General features: G+C 42.0%; 1 protein-coding gene across 2 annotated transcripts in view; it reads left to right on the forward strand.

Moving 5' to 3' along the window:
* Positions 1 to 7,514: 7,514 nt before the first annotated feature.
* BICC1 (BicC family RNA binding protein 1) overlaps positions 7,515 to 14,213 on the forward strand; it is a gene marked incomplete at its 5' end in the record, with an annotated part of 301,799 nt that continues 295,100 nt past the window's right edge. The window contains one exon of one of the 2 annotated variants that reach the window (XM_082674250.1): positions 7,515 to 7,719. In XM_082674250.1, coding sequence (XP_082530376.1) covers positions 7,530 to 7,719 — 190 coding nt within the window. The remainder of the gene's footprint in view (positions 7,720 to 14,213) is intronic. The other variant, XM_082674251.1, reaches the window with a different exon arrangement.

Consider the following 14,213-nt stretch of genomic DNA (forward strand, 5'->3'; position numbering starts at 1 on the left):
AATAACTCTGTTATTATTAGTTTTCTATAAGAGCTTTCTGCATTAGAGTTTATGTGAAACACAGATTCTGTTTTTTAAATGTGAAAACTACCAGCATCAATAAGCCTCAGATTCCTTCCACCACTAACAGTTTGCATTACCTACATGTAATCAGGCCCAGACAGGAGAGAAAGCCAGTGTGATGGAACATCATTTCTGTCAGGTGTCTCCGTGTTTCAGTCACAACCACTCCAGACTGTGGGTCTCCAGGCGTGTTATCCTCGTGAGGTATTAGCTATTCTCTTCTGTAAAATGGAGATGATAGTTGTACCAACCTTATAGGATTATGGTGAGAAACAAATGAGATAATTAGCAGTGTCCAGCAAATTAGAAATACTCAATAAGTGTTAGGCGTTACTGTTAGTCTGAAAAGACTAAAAGACATGCTACATGGCATGCTCATCTTCTTTTATTACTTCATTTGTGTTTATGTCAAGTAAACCTCCTCCTAGAACCAAATATAAAGGTATTAAAATAGAATATCAAATACTTTGCTGCTCTTTTGACACTACAGGGAAATTTTATATAATTTTAGAATGTTCACTTAAGATCTCTAAAATATACTGTACCATACCATGGCTATAATTTTGGGCCAAAAAGTTGCAGTGAAAAGTTAAAGTGAAAAAAAATGAGATGGAACAAATAGTTTCTTGGGTGATGCTTTGCTGAAAATCAACTTTTTCATAAGTTTTAAGCATATCTTTGCACAACTTCATTTTTCTTTGAGTTTTTAGGTCTCAATTTTTTGAACTGTGAAGTAAAAGGACTGGACCAGATAATTTTTCAGGTTCAACATTGATGCTTCTCAGTTGATTTTCACATAATCTGGCACTCTAATCAGTTTGTCTCATTTCTCCAGACCTCTGTTTCCTCAGCTGCAAATTAAGAAGAGAACGTTCCTACCTATCAGCTGGTTTTAATTCTAGCATCAGAGTTTTCTAACTTTTCTATTTATGCTCTTCTTCAACTTGGTTACTCTCTGGTTACATAATCATCCAAACTGTATCACAAAATAATTTCTAAACATATGTTTCTATGTGCATGGTTAAAAGCTTGTTAGACTATATAGTACCAGGCAATTGCTGGGTGTTGGAGACACAGTGATGTAAAGATACATTTCTTGCCTTCGGGAACTCAGTCATCAGATGTATAATCATGATGATGATAAAGACAATAAATGCAAAGATAATTGCTTTAATGGGAATGAGCACAGTATTCATTGAAAACAAAAGGTAAGGAGAACCTAGATCAGCCTGATTGTGAGGTGTTTGTGAAGGTCAGGCAAACAAAAGGGGAGAGAGTGTTCCAGCTGGAGGAATACTATTTGCAAAGCACAGAGCTCCAGATGAGAGAGCAGGACTAGACAAGGAATTACAAATTGCTCTGCACTGTTGGAGTGTGAAATGTACAAAGAGAATGAGTTGGGATTGCTAAACCAGGGGACTTCCAAGAGCTTTGTAGGCCATTGAATTGAGTAATATCTGTCCGTGTATTGAGATTATTCAAATGTAAGTGAAATGCCAAGGTTTTAAATTTAACTTGAAAAGTAGTTATTAATATAAATTTCTGAAACTCTTACAAAAATACATCAGTTTAGGATCAATAGTTTTGTATTTTGTCTTAGAAGAAACGAATTCAGGGAAACTAATTAAGAGAATCTGGAAAAGAACACCAATCCATTTTACTTTAAAAGTTCTCAGAGGGGGCTTCCCTGGTGGCACAGTGGTTGAGAGTCTGCCTGCCGATGCAGGGGACGCGGGTTCGTGCCCCGGTCCGCGAAGATTCCACGTCCGCGAAGATTCCACGTGCTGTGGAGCGGCTGGGCCCGTGAGCCATGGCCGCTGAGCCTGCGCGTCTGGAGTCTGTGCTCCGCAACGGGAGAGGCCACAACAGTGAGAGGCCCGTGTACCGCCAAAAAATAAAATAAAATAAAATATGTTCTCAGAGGAGTTTTTTCATTAGATGACCACTAATCAAAGTTCGGCGTGCATTTCTAAAGTAAATGTAAGATAACACTCCTTGTTTTTTTTTTTTTAAAGTCTTATGGATTTTCATATTTTGTAAACTTGAAGATTTAAGGTGATCTTAGTTATTTAAGTTTTCCCCAGGGATTTAAAAAATTATTTATTTATTTGGTTGCTGTGGGTCTTAGTTGCAGCAGGCAGACTCCTTAGTTGTGGCATGCAAACTCTTAGTTGCAGCATGCGTGTGGGATCTAGTTCCCTGATCAGGGATCGAACCCTGGGCCCCCTGCACTGCGAGTGTGGAGTCTTATACACTGCGCCACCAAGGAAGTCCCAGACTTTTCTTTTTGAGAGTTTTACTCCATTAAAAAAAAAAATCTGCATGATTACCTGGCATCTGATCTGTTCCTATCCTTCCGAGTAACTGAAATTTATTCTTTTCTTGAATGATATAGGAAGATAAAGACAAACAAAACAAATATACTTAATGGAAACAAAGATTTTCAATTATTCAAACTGTCGTTCAATTTTTGTAGAAAGAGCACAGCACTCAATGTTGTGAATTCAAGGTTCTGTTATTTATATACCATTTCAATAATGGTATTATGTATTACTTCATTACCTTTTCTATAATCAAAGTTATACATCCATATGGTTTAAAGAATCAACTTGTTCTAGAAGACTTGTGTAATAACCAGAAGTATAACATATGCCTTCCCTCCATTTCCCATTTCCTACAGGCAACCACTTCCAACACTTTCAGCTGCATTCTATTTTTACCTCATATCTCCAAATAACATGCTTATATTGCTACTTCTTGATTTTAGAAAAGCTTTAGTCATTATCTATTGGTGTTCCCCTAGAGCAGATGAGGTCTCACTTTTTTACTACTGCCTCCCCAAAGCCCCCACTACCCACATGTATACTTCCCAATCCTCAAATTCCTAATCTAGTTATAATTTAGGTTAGATCAGTATCCAGAGTTCACATCATTACAACTATGTAAATACTAGTTACAGCTCAGCCATGGAGAATACTGTAATTTTTCAGCACAATGTCTTGTTATATCAATACTTGGAGTTATTAATAGTTTTCTATGAACCAATCATGAATTTAACCCCAAAGTCTCCAAAAGCTTTCTTAATCTCTGAATATGTTCATAGTCAAGAATTCTATCTATTTAATCTAGAAGAAATCTCAACCCTGGAGATGTCTGACCTATTCCAATTTTTGTTCTCCTTTCACCATCATTCTGAGGGGGCCCTTTGCCTCTATCATGTGCTGGATCTCTTATTTCCCACGTTCCATGTTTTCCTCTTCATCTTGATTTACTCTTTTCACAACCTTCAGCAGCTTGTTCAGGTAGAGTATAAGGAGAGGTCTTTGAGACCCCTCTTATGGATGCATGAATTCGTCCTTGTGTTTGATTGATAGTTTTGCTGGATTCTACTTCTACGTTGGAGAAGTTTCAACTTCTACATTGAAAATTATTTGCCATCAGGCACTGTTCCATTGCCTTCTAGCTCCTGGTGTTTCACCTGTTTGGCAGGACTCTTATGTTTTCTCTGTGCCTGCACCCATGAAGCTTAGTACTGGTGGAGAAAGTCAGGACAAGCAGACTGATGCCATTATAAATTTATGACTACCAACATGAACTGGACTCTCAACAGTACCAATTTATTCTTTTAAAAAATTTGATTGAAGTATAGTTGATTTAAAGCAGCAGCATTCCAATTCATTCTTTTACAGATGCAAAAGCTATTTTAAAACCTCTAAACACACACACACACATATGCACACACACATGCACACACACACCCCTCCCTACTTTTCTCAAACCTCTGGCAGCTCTTCTCCCCACTTTCAACAGATAACTTTGACTTTTACTTTTTCTGGAAAATAAAAGCCATCAGATGGGATGCCCTTGTGTTCCAGAGATGATGTTTCTCCTCTACTTGTATCTTAAAGTCTATTCTGTTCCTGTTTTCAAAGCCCTATAATAATGATGACTCCTTTTTTTTAATATACGTTCCATTTCTGTCAACTGGACCATGTATAGTGGTTTTTCCAGTGCTCAAACCTCACCCATTAAATCATCATCCAACCTAACAGCCACCCAACCCGATAAACAAGAAACATCTACCCACATTATCCTTCAGCTACTACTATTTCCTCCCGTTCTTAGCCAAACTTCTCCCAGATTGCTGTCTTTACTCCTCATTTCATTAGCTATATTCACTTCTCTACCACACCATTCTGGCTTTCTTACTAAGGTTCCAGTGACCTCCATCAAAACTTTTTGATCTCTCTTAGTGTACAAAGATGATCACACTTTCCTGTTTGGAACAGAATCATTCCTGGGCTTACATGATAAAACTTTGTTTTGTTTTTTCTTCTCATTACTTTTTCTATTACATTTCCCATTATACTGTCATCTACTTGATAACTTAATGTTAGAATTTGTGAAAGGCTCTTTGCTTGGTTCTCTTTAATTCTCTTCTCATTCCTTAGACGGCCGTACCCATGCATATGACTAGAATTACTCCCTATAAACAAATAAATAACACATTTTAATCTATAGCCAAGATCTCTTTTCTGAACTCCAGACCCATATATCCAGTTGCTTACTTGACACATCTTTTTGGAGGTTTCAGTGGCACCGTAATCTCAGTATATCCATTTCAAGGTCATCTTTCCTCCAAGGTAGCCAGTCCTTTTCCAGTGTTTCCTATTTCAGTTAATGGTACCTCTCTCTCTCCAATTATGTTAGCCAGAACCCTAGAGTCATTCTTGGCATTTCCCTTCCTACTACTCCATATCCAATCCATCACCCATCTAGCTGATGATATTTACAATCAAAGTGTTTCTCAAATCCTCTCACATTTCTCCATCTTCACCACTCTAGGTAAGCTACCAGCATTTCTTATCTAAACTTCCGGGGTAGTCTCTTAATTGACCTAACTACTTCTATCAGGTCTCTCAATCTGTTTTCCATATTATAGCCACCGTCATCTTTTTAAAACGTAAATCTAAATACATCATCCTTTGCTTAAAGCCTCTACATGGCTTCCTTCTGCTCTAGGGATAAAAACAAAAACTCCCTGACTTGGTCTGAAGGGTTTACAAGCTGTACTCCTTACATACTTCTGTCTTGGCAAACACCATCTAATTTCTCATTCTCTTGTACCAGCTGTGCTGGTTTTCTTTTAGCTCCCTACACTGTGATCCAATTGAGAGCCAATACAGCTTGGCTGCTAAGCATGGCACACTTCACGCCTAATTTTCAAGGGAGATTGCCCGGGTTCAAATCCCGATTCTACAATTTACTTATTTGTGCAAACTTGGGCAAGTTACTTTATCTCCTGTGCCTCAGTTTCCTCAACTGGAAAATAAGGATAATTGTAATAGATTTGATCATAATCGTGTTATTATGATCAAATGATCATTTTCAGGGAAGGCTCTTTCCTCCCCTTTCTTGCCCAGTTAATTTCTTCTCAAACTTCTGTTCTCAGCTCCAGAGTCACCTCAGAGAAGCCTCCACTGACCTCTCTGACTGAATCCAATTACTTCTTTACAGCTTTTCTCATATGTTGAGTCTCTTATTTGGAATGCTTAATATAGGTGCAATTTTGTATCTTTATGAGTGATTTATGTATTTATTTTTGGTTAACATTCTTTCTCACTGAAATGTCAGCTCCAGGAACCTAGGGATAGTGTTTGTTTTTTGTCACTATTCTTCATGCCTAACACAGTGTTCATTATTTAGTAGGTTTCCCCCCAAAATGTTCGTTGACACAAAAAATGGTAAACATCTCTGATGCAAGGCTCTTTGATAACCTCTTTTGCTGCTTAAATTAGTGCTCTGCACAGTAAGTAATAAGTTCTGAGAAGGAACACGGATGGTGAATCAAAGACCAGTTAAGTTGTACGTCTGCTCCTGGTTCTTCAGGAGGTGGCTCTGAGCAGGAGGGTTCCCTGTTCAACAAGGCAGGGTTTTGTGGAGATTATGTGCCGGATACCCAGACCTGGGTTCAATTCTTGGCTCCATTATCTGCTGCTGTGTGACCTTAATCATGTCACTTGACTTCTTACAGTCCGAGTGTCCTCATCTGTCAAATCACATCACAGTACTCAGCGCAGAGTCAATTCTTGTTAACTAGGCAACGGAACTGATAAGAATCTCACTTAATTAAGCACAGTACATGATTATCCACAGGCTCATGCCAACGATATGGCTTGCCCCTTATGTAGGCCAGTAAGTCTCCTGTGGTCGGTGACAAACAGCTATCCCATCCCCTGCCCCTAAAAATGTCAAAAAAAAATTTGTGCTTTTGGTCACAAGAGAGTAAGAATCAATGTGAACTGGAAAAACAGAGTTCCAACAGGATTTCCTGGTGCTTCAAGTTCAAGTTTGAGAGTGGCAGTGGGTGAGCCGGCTTGGTCAGGTAGGATCAGAGGTTCGTTTGCTGGAGGGACTGACCTTGGGAACAGAGAAAAGCCCTCAGTCCCTGACAAGACAGCCCTGCCCAGATGCTAGTGGGACCCAGCTAACCGCCACTGCAATCTCAGAGCCTCTTTTCTCCTGAGCCCTCCTTTTTTTTTTTTTTTTTTTTAAATCAGCTGAATCCACTCCTTGAGAATCACATAGAAAATGACTCCCTCCTCACCTCATTCAAGAAAAAAAAAATCCCATTCCTCACAATAAAAAGAGTAAGCCTCTTGTCCGCCTCTTGTGCCGCTGGCCACTTTGCTGAGATGAGAGGAGAAATCTGATTTTAACATTTGGTGGACGAGTGAGCTGCCTGGAAGCAAGGACCACAGTGATGTGTGAGAGAGATGGACGTTGTTTCTTCCGCAATCCTTCTCTTTTTCTCCTTCCTCCTGTTTCAAACTTGTGGGACCGACTGGGGCTGTGAATTTTAGGGTGTAGTGTGTGTACGTCAATAGAAGGGGCATTGTGTGTGTACTTCGAGCGCGTTCAGGAGAGTGCTGTGCTTGAACTTGCGAGTGTCTGTGACGGAAGAACTATGAAAGCATGTGTGTGGGACAAGATTTAGACGTGTAAGCGCAGGAAAGTGGTAGCGTGTACGTGGTGAGTGTGTGCGCGCGAGTAAGTGCGCGAGCCAGGGGCCGGCCGCCCGCCCGCCGCGGCTCCCCGTGGGCCGGCCCGGCCAATGAGCGCGCGGCTGCAGGGGCGGCGGGCGGGGAGGGGGCGCAGGGGCCCTGCGGATGGAGGCGCGGGCGGCGCGGCGCACTCATTCCGCGCGGGCGTTGCTGGCGGGGGGCGGCGCAGCCACTGGCCGGGGACCGGGGCCCGGACCAGGGGCGGCGGGCGGCGTAGGCGGCGCCCGGGGCTGGGATGCGCAGGGGGCTCCGTGGCGGCGGCGTTGGCGGCGGCGTCGGCGGCCGCGGGGGCACGAGCTAGCGCCGCGGCGCGGGGAGCCAGTCGAGCCCGGTGGGCGAGCGGAGGCGGCGGCGCAGGCAGAGCGGCGGCCGCAGCCGGAGCCCGACCGCCGCGCGCCAACCATGGCCGCTCAAGGCGAGCCCGGCTACCTGGCGGCGCAGTCGGACCCGGGCTCCAACAGCGAGCGCAGTACCGACTCGCCCATGCCCGGCTCGGAGGACGACCTGGTCGCCGGAGCGCCCCTGCACAGCCCCGAGTGGAGCGAGGAGCGCTTCCGCGTGGACAGGAAGAAACTTGAGGCCATGTTACAAGGTAGGCATCCACCCCGCGTTCTCGGACTCCCGGGCTGCGCCCGCGACTCCTTCCCGGACATCCCCGCCCCGCGTCCCGGCGCCCGCCGCTCCGGCCCAAAGCCGACTTAGTTCCCCCGTCCCTTCCCCCGCGGAGCCGGAGGACATCCAGGGAGTGCAGACCTCGCGGGAGTCTCCACCCTTCCACGCCTCTCAGGTCTCCGGGCACCGAGAACCCTGTGCTAACTTGACCGGCTTCAGAAAAGCCGAAGGCCGTGTTTGTACCCGCGCGCCCAAGTTGCGTTCTTGGACTTTGGAGATGCCAGCTTTAGTCAGGACACCTGGGCTATGCTATCCGGACCCAGTCGGACCGCGCAGAGTATGCGTGACTCCCTCCCCACTCTCTGGCACTCTGGAATTCTAGCTCTGTCTCTGTTTCTCTCCCTCCTCTTGTCAGTATCCACTTCCTCCAGCTGAGGGGCCTTGTCTCGCTATTGGGAAACGCTCTGCAGATGTCAAAGCTTAGGACAGGAGTTCCCGCCCCGCATCCAGAGTAAGAGGGGCCAGCATGGGGGTGAGCGGCCAAAGTGTCAGGGCAGTGCTGCTGGGTTGGGGGACAGTGCGTGTTCATCTCCTGACAGGCTTATAAAACACATCTTGAGTTACACTTGGTTCATAAAAGTCTTCCCGTATTATGGGTATCTATCTGACTTTGTCTTTCACAATTTGTTTGTTTTTTTTTTTTTTAAACTCCCTCGTTTCTCTGGGACTTTCCCAGGCGTAACAGCTTTAACCATACAGGACTGGGAACGAATTTTGACTTTTAATGGGAGGATTGGAGTTCTCAGAGTGAGTGCTAAAATGTCCAACGTCATTTTGATGTTTGATCCCTAAAAATGTTATTTGATCCCTAAAAATGTTAATTTTGATCCCTAAAAATGTTAATTACTAGCTTACCTGTAGTTCCCAGTGTGGTTCATTTCCATCATCCAGAGAAATAAGGTAATTTGAATGAATGTTATTCTTAAAATAGTCGAGGGACCAGGCATTACTTTCACTAAGGATGCAGTGGTGGATTCATTCAGTAGCTCGTATCCTTATATGAAGGGAGGATTGGAGCTTTCCAACTTTCTTTTGTGGCTTGGTGCCTAATTTACTTTGACTTGATCAGTCAGTGCATCGCAGTGTGGGAGCTATTTAGCCCTCCGTGGAAATGCATTGGTTTTTTAGAACAATTAGGCAGGTTATTTTAAGACAGAACAAGATGTTTTCCAAAACAATAACTTGGTGGAAACAAATAGCAAGAGTGTGTGGTAGACATTTTTGGATGAGTTACAAACTCATCTCTCTTTTTGCTTTTTTTTAATTGATAAACATCCCCAGTGCTTATCATGTCTCTGTCTTACTCCCTCTTTTTTTCCTCCTTAAATTATGTAACTTTCTAGGAGAGTTACTTCTGTGATAAACTGTTCAAATAGGAATATTGCAAAGTGGATCTGGAAGTTAAAGCCCCAGTTGCCTTTCAGTAACCTATTTTAGTTATTCCATTTGTTCTGTGGTTCTTTTTTGCCTAGTTCCTATTATAAAACAAAATATTAAATTTATTCAGGAAAATATTGCTGTGAGATTGTTTGGGTTGAACTGATAACACACATACCTATCCTTTCAACAAGTTTCTAGTTTATTTTGTACATTTGGAGGGTTGTGAAAGATGGATCTTCTACGTCTTCCTTACCTGTCTTGCCTACTCACATGCAAGTAAAGACAGTGATGTTAGCTCCTAGGAAGCCCTCTTGCATAACCTGAGCTTTAGAAGTGGATTTCTTTTTTGAATCAATTAATTTCCATTTAGAATAAAACAAAATATAGGTAAGACATTTTTTAAAATTTGAAGGCCATTCCCTTTGTAGATATGATATTCTGACATGAGATAGTTTAAAATTTCTTTGCTGTGGTGAAGTTTCTTTTACAGAAACTCTTGAGTTAGTATTTCTTCAACAACCTATGAATTAGTGAAGTATTCACACTTCAACTCCAAAGATTTCTTGAATAATTGAACATAGTGCTTTGATTAACTTTCCAAAGTCACTAATAAGTGAATTATGCCTTCCAAGATAGTAAGTTTGAACACATTTGACAATAGCACCCAGTGCACTGTGTACCAAGGCATTTTGTCATGCATGCTTCCTGGTGTCAAATTTTGTTAGAACCACCATGTTTGAAGGAATAAGACTAGTTTCTGAACCAAACATAATCATGTGTCTCATTGCTTGATACTAGGTGGTTAAGGCAAGCGTGGGCAACTGGAATCACTCAGACCTAGGTTCCCTGTGGAACCTTGGGACAGTTCCTGGGCACCTCCCCATCTCAGTTTGTCCGTCTGTAAAATGGGACTGATATTAGTACCTTTCTCTTAGAGTTTTGTGAGAATTAACAGAGATAAAGCCTAATAAGCTAAAACTTGCCACACTGTTTTATAAATGCTAACAGCTTAATATATATCAGTTGATTTTATTATTACTACTAATAAATATTATAGCATGGATTCAAATGACTTCCAGTGCCTATCACAATTTCTGACAGTACTCTATATCTAAATATCTAGAGAACAAAAGAATTTTGCAGTTTCATAATTGCAGAAGTAAAATAGAGAACAAGGTAGGAAGTTTGGAAAGTCAACAAATATTCTAATATTGTTAGATATCCTTGGGTGGAAAGTTTTTCATTTGAAAAGTGCCAGTTAAGAAAAGTCTGTATTTGCCTGGTTGGGTTTCTGATTTGGATTTGCCATTTTTCCTCAGACAATCGCCTTAAAATATGTGCAGGTTTCCAATTTAAATCAGGGTAAATAAGATTCTCTGCCTTTAAGTCTACATAGTGCAAATTGGTGATTATAATGCTTGGAATTTGTTTCCAGAGAGACTGTCCTGGGGGTAAGTTAATCTTTAATGGGTTGTATTTTTATTAGTAGAGAAATTCTTCTACGCAATGGACCAAAAATTCAGTGAGGTTAAAATATAGGCAGTAGGGTAGTGGTCGAAGAAATGAAAATACCATTCTTGGATGAATCCCCAAAGAACTGATACACATAAAATCCACCAGGCCAAAAATGTAGGAGAAAAGATCACTAGTTTTTCGTTTTTTGCTTTTGTTTTTTATCTAATAACTACTTTGGAACAGCCATGCAGAGTATCTGACACTTCTGTTTGAATCTAAATGAAGATTATTGATTATATTAGTCAACAGTTTTGTAAATGGGAACTGATTTTCACGTTTAGTTTAGGTTTTTGATGGGGATGGTAGGCCTTGGAATAGATACGATGGACAACATAATAATGAAGGAAAATTGTTCTTGATTTACTTAATACTGATCTTCAGAATTTAGACTTCATATTTCGTGTGGGATAGTAGTAGTGATTCATTTCAGTCAATTAAATATGACTTATGGTATGCAAAGAGGGAGAAGCGTGGTCTCGAGGAAGGTCTGGGAGAAGGTAGCAAATAAATGGGTCAAGAGTCAGAAATACAGCCTTGGTGTTGGCCAGTGTCCTGAGAGACAAACATGGATTTTGTACATTTATACTTTTCCTTTTTCTTCTTTTGGGGTTGTTTTACATCTTATGATTATACTTTTATTGTTACACTGAAAAACATATACACGTGCTGTACAGTTAAAAATCCCTACATAAAATTTAGACTCATAGGCATTTTCAAGGTTTGGAATCCCTTGTATTTCATCAGAGAAAGAATTGTGGGCTGGGGGCAGTGGCCTGTTTTTATGAATTGAGGTTAATGTCTGGTGGGCTTTTAGGATATTGCTGTTAAAGACATTAAGAACCATGTTTTGGGGACTTCCCTGTTGGCCCAGTGGTTAAGACCCTGTGCTTCCAATGCAGGGGGCACAGGTTGGATCCCTGGTTGGGGAACTAAGATCCCATGTGCCATGCGGCGTGGCCAAAAATTTAAAAAACAAACATGTTTTTACATGTTCACAGTGATGGGCAGAACAGGAATCACTGATCACTGCTTGCTTGAGGAGTAGAACTAGCCACTAAAACAGCTGATCACACATTGATTAAAAACAAGAGCAGCAGTTATATAATTACATATCTTTTTTAATTAACTTATTTTTTTTTTGGCTGTGTTAGGTCTTTGTTGCTGCACACAGGCTTTTCTCTAGTTGTGGCGAGCGGAGGCTACTCTCTGTTACGGTGCGTGGGCTTCTCATTGCTGTGGCTTCTCTTGTTGCAGAGCACAGGCTCTAGGCGCACAGGCTTCAGTAGTTGTGGCTCGTGGGCTCTAGAGGGCAGGCTCAGTAGTTGTGGCACACGGGCTTAGTTGCTCTGCGGCATGTGGGATCTTCCTGGACCAGGGCTCGAACCCGTGTCCCCTGCATTGGCAGGCGGATTCTTAACCACTGCGCCACCAGGGAAGTCCCTACATATCTTTTTAATTTGGCAAACTTTAGTGAAGATTGTCTTATAATTTGGTAAATAGATAATAATCTTGTAGATGCTTTTGTGGGATCAGGGAGAGATGAAGTAAAAATATATGAGAATGGGGGGGTGCTGAAAATGAAAATAAACAAGAGCTAAGCTGAATGTAGTTTTCTAGCTAAGGCTTGATTAAGGCTAATAAACAATAAGAACAAATCCAATAACTTTATGAAGCTTAATGGTTGAAAGCAAAGTGTTCTTGGCCAGATCTGGATTTGAGTCTTGGTCCTACCTTTAAATAGGGAGCTTGGGAAAATTCATTACCTGCAGCCCCATTTATGAAAGGCGGTATTAATCATGGTGCCTACATCTGAGGTGGTTGTGACCATTAAGAGAAAAAAAGATGGACGTAAAACATCACAGCGCTGGCCACAGAGTAAGTGCTAAATAAATCACTAATAACCATATTTATTATAAACCATAGTTCATAAAATGCACATTCTTATATTGAAAATGAAAATCAAATATATTTGAAAATGAATTAAAAGGTTTATAATAAATGAACATTCACAGCTATCTAAATATTTTTATTGGCTTTCCTGGTAGCTCACCGTATGTCCAGCGTATTAGCCCCTTGTAAAGGTGGATGAGCATGTACTGAGTAAAGCTGTATTGGACACGAGTGTGGAGTTTTAGATTTTGTGCAGGAGGAGAGGGCTTTGCACTCTCTTTAGCTGTCATTGTTCTTGCCTTGAGTAGTTTTCATTCTTTGAATGGTCCGGAGCCCGTCACTTCTAATATTTTTACTAAAGACTAGCCGCAAAAATCCATTCATCTCCATTGTAGTTTGATGTTGCTCTGAACTTGTCATTCATTGGTGTCTCGAAAGAGACTTTTTCAAAGAAAATGTTGTGCCTGGGCTAACGTGTTCTGTTTGCTCACCTGTAAAATGGGGACCATGATGGTCCTATCTTCCAGGGGTGTTGTGAGCGCAGAACGAGACGATGTGTGTGAAAAGTGGAGCTCAGTGCCAGGCACGTGGTGTTTGGTAGACGGTACTGCAGCAGCCCCAGCAGCCCCGTGCCATGTGATGCATAAGGATTTCAAAACACTGGAAAGCAAATGCTTGTCAGGTTTTTTGTTTTTGTTTTTTAAAACAACTGCATATGAATCTTTTCCTTTTTTCTTCAGTGAAAGTCTTCCTCCAATCAGAAAAGTTTATTACGACAAGCGTAGTAGGCTCAGAGAGCAGAACTGAAGGTTCAGATTGTTTTAGAAACTAAATGAATAAAATCCATCAGAAGTTGTGTAGCCTGGCGGTGAAGAGTTCAGGAACTGCTATCACGCTGGCCTGGGTTGGGGTCCTAACTTCACCTCTTGCAGAGCCCCGTGAGGATGCTGTGAGAGGGTGTTACAGCCCTGCACTCGTGGGCAGGGGGTCAGCGCTCTCCGTCAGTCTTATCTCTGTGAAGACTTCTGGGGTTTTGCTTAAGTTGATCATTGATAAGTTAAAACATAGAAAGGGCTTGTTATATCGATGATTTTAACAGGCAGGAATGTATTTATTTGGCTGTGACTAACAGAAAACTCAACACAGAGTGACTTAAACAAGCCAGGGGTTTATTTTCCTGTTGAAACAAAAAAATCTGGGACTAAGAGGGCCAGGCCCCAAGAGCTGCTCAGGGGCTTCAGGGAGCCCAGCAACCTACCCCCTGACCTCGGCCATCCCAGCTGATGGCTTTGGCCTCATTGTTGCAGTCCGGCCAAGGCTATGCCTTGAGATGCGCCTGTGGTCTCTGCAGGGAAAAGGGAGGGAAACAAAAATGTTTTGGTTTGTTTTTTTATTCAAGATTTTGCCTTTTTGTGTGACAAAGAATTCTCTCTCCTGGAACTTCCATCTGTATTTCTTTGGCCACTCTTTGCTACAAGAGATTCTGGGAAAGCGACTTCTTTTCTAGCTTCTCTCGTAGAAGTAGGCAAAGAAGAAGGGAGTCAGAATGGATGCCCAGTGATCCAACCCGTAGTTTCCCCACAAAGGGCAAAGCAGAGGGCACTGTGACAGAAATTCCAAGTTGTACCT

The sequence above is a fragment of the Grampus griseus genome, assembly GCF_964374135.1.
Source record: "Grampus griseus genome assembly, chromosome: 16".
NCBI classification, from domain to species: Eukaryota; Metazoa; Chordata; class Mammalia; order Artiodactyla; family Delphinidae; genus Grampus; species Grampus griseus.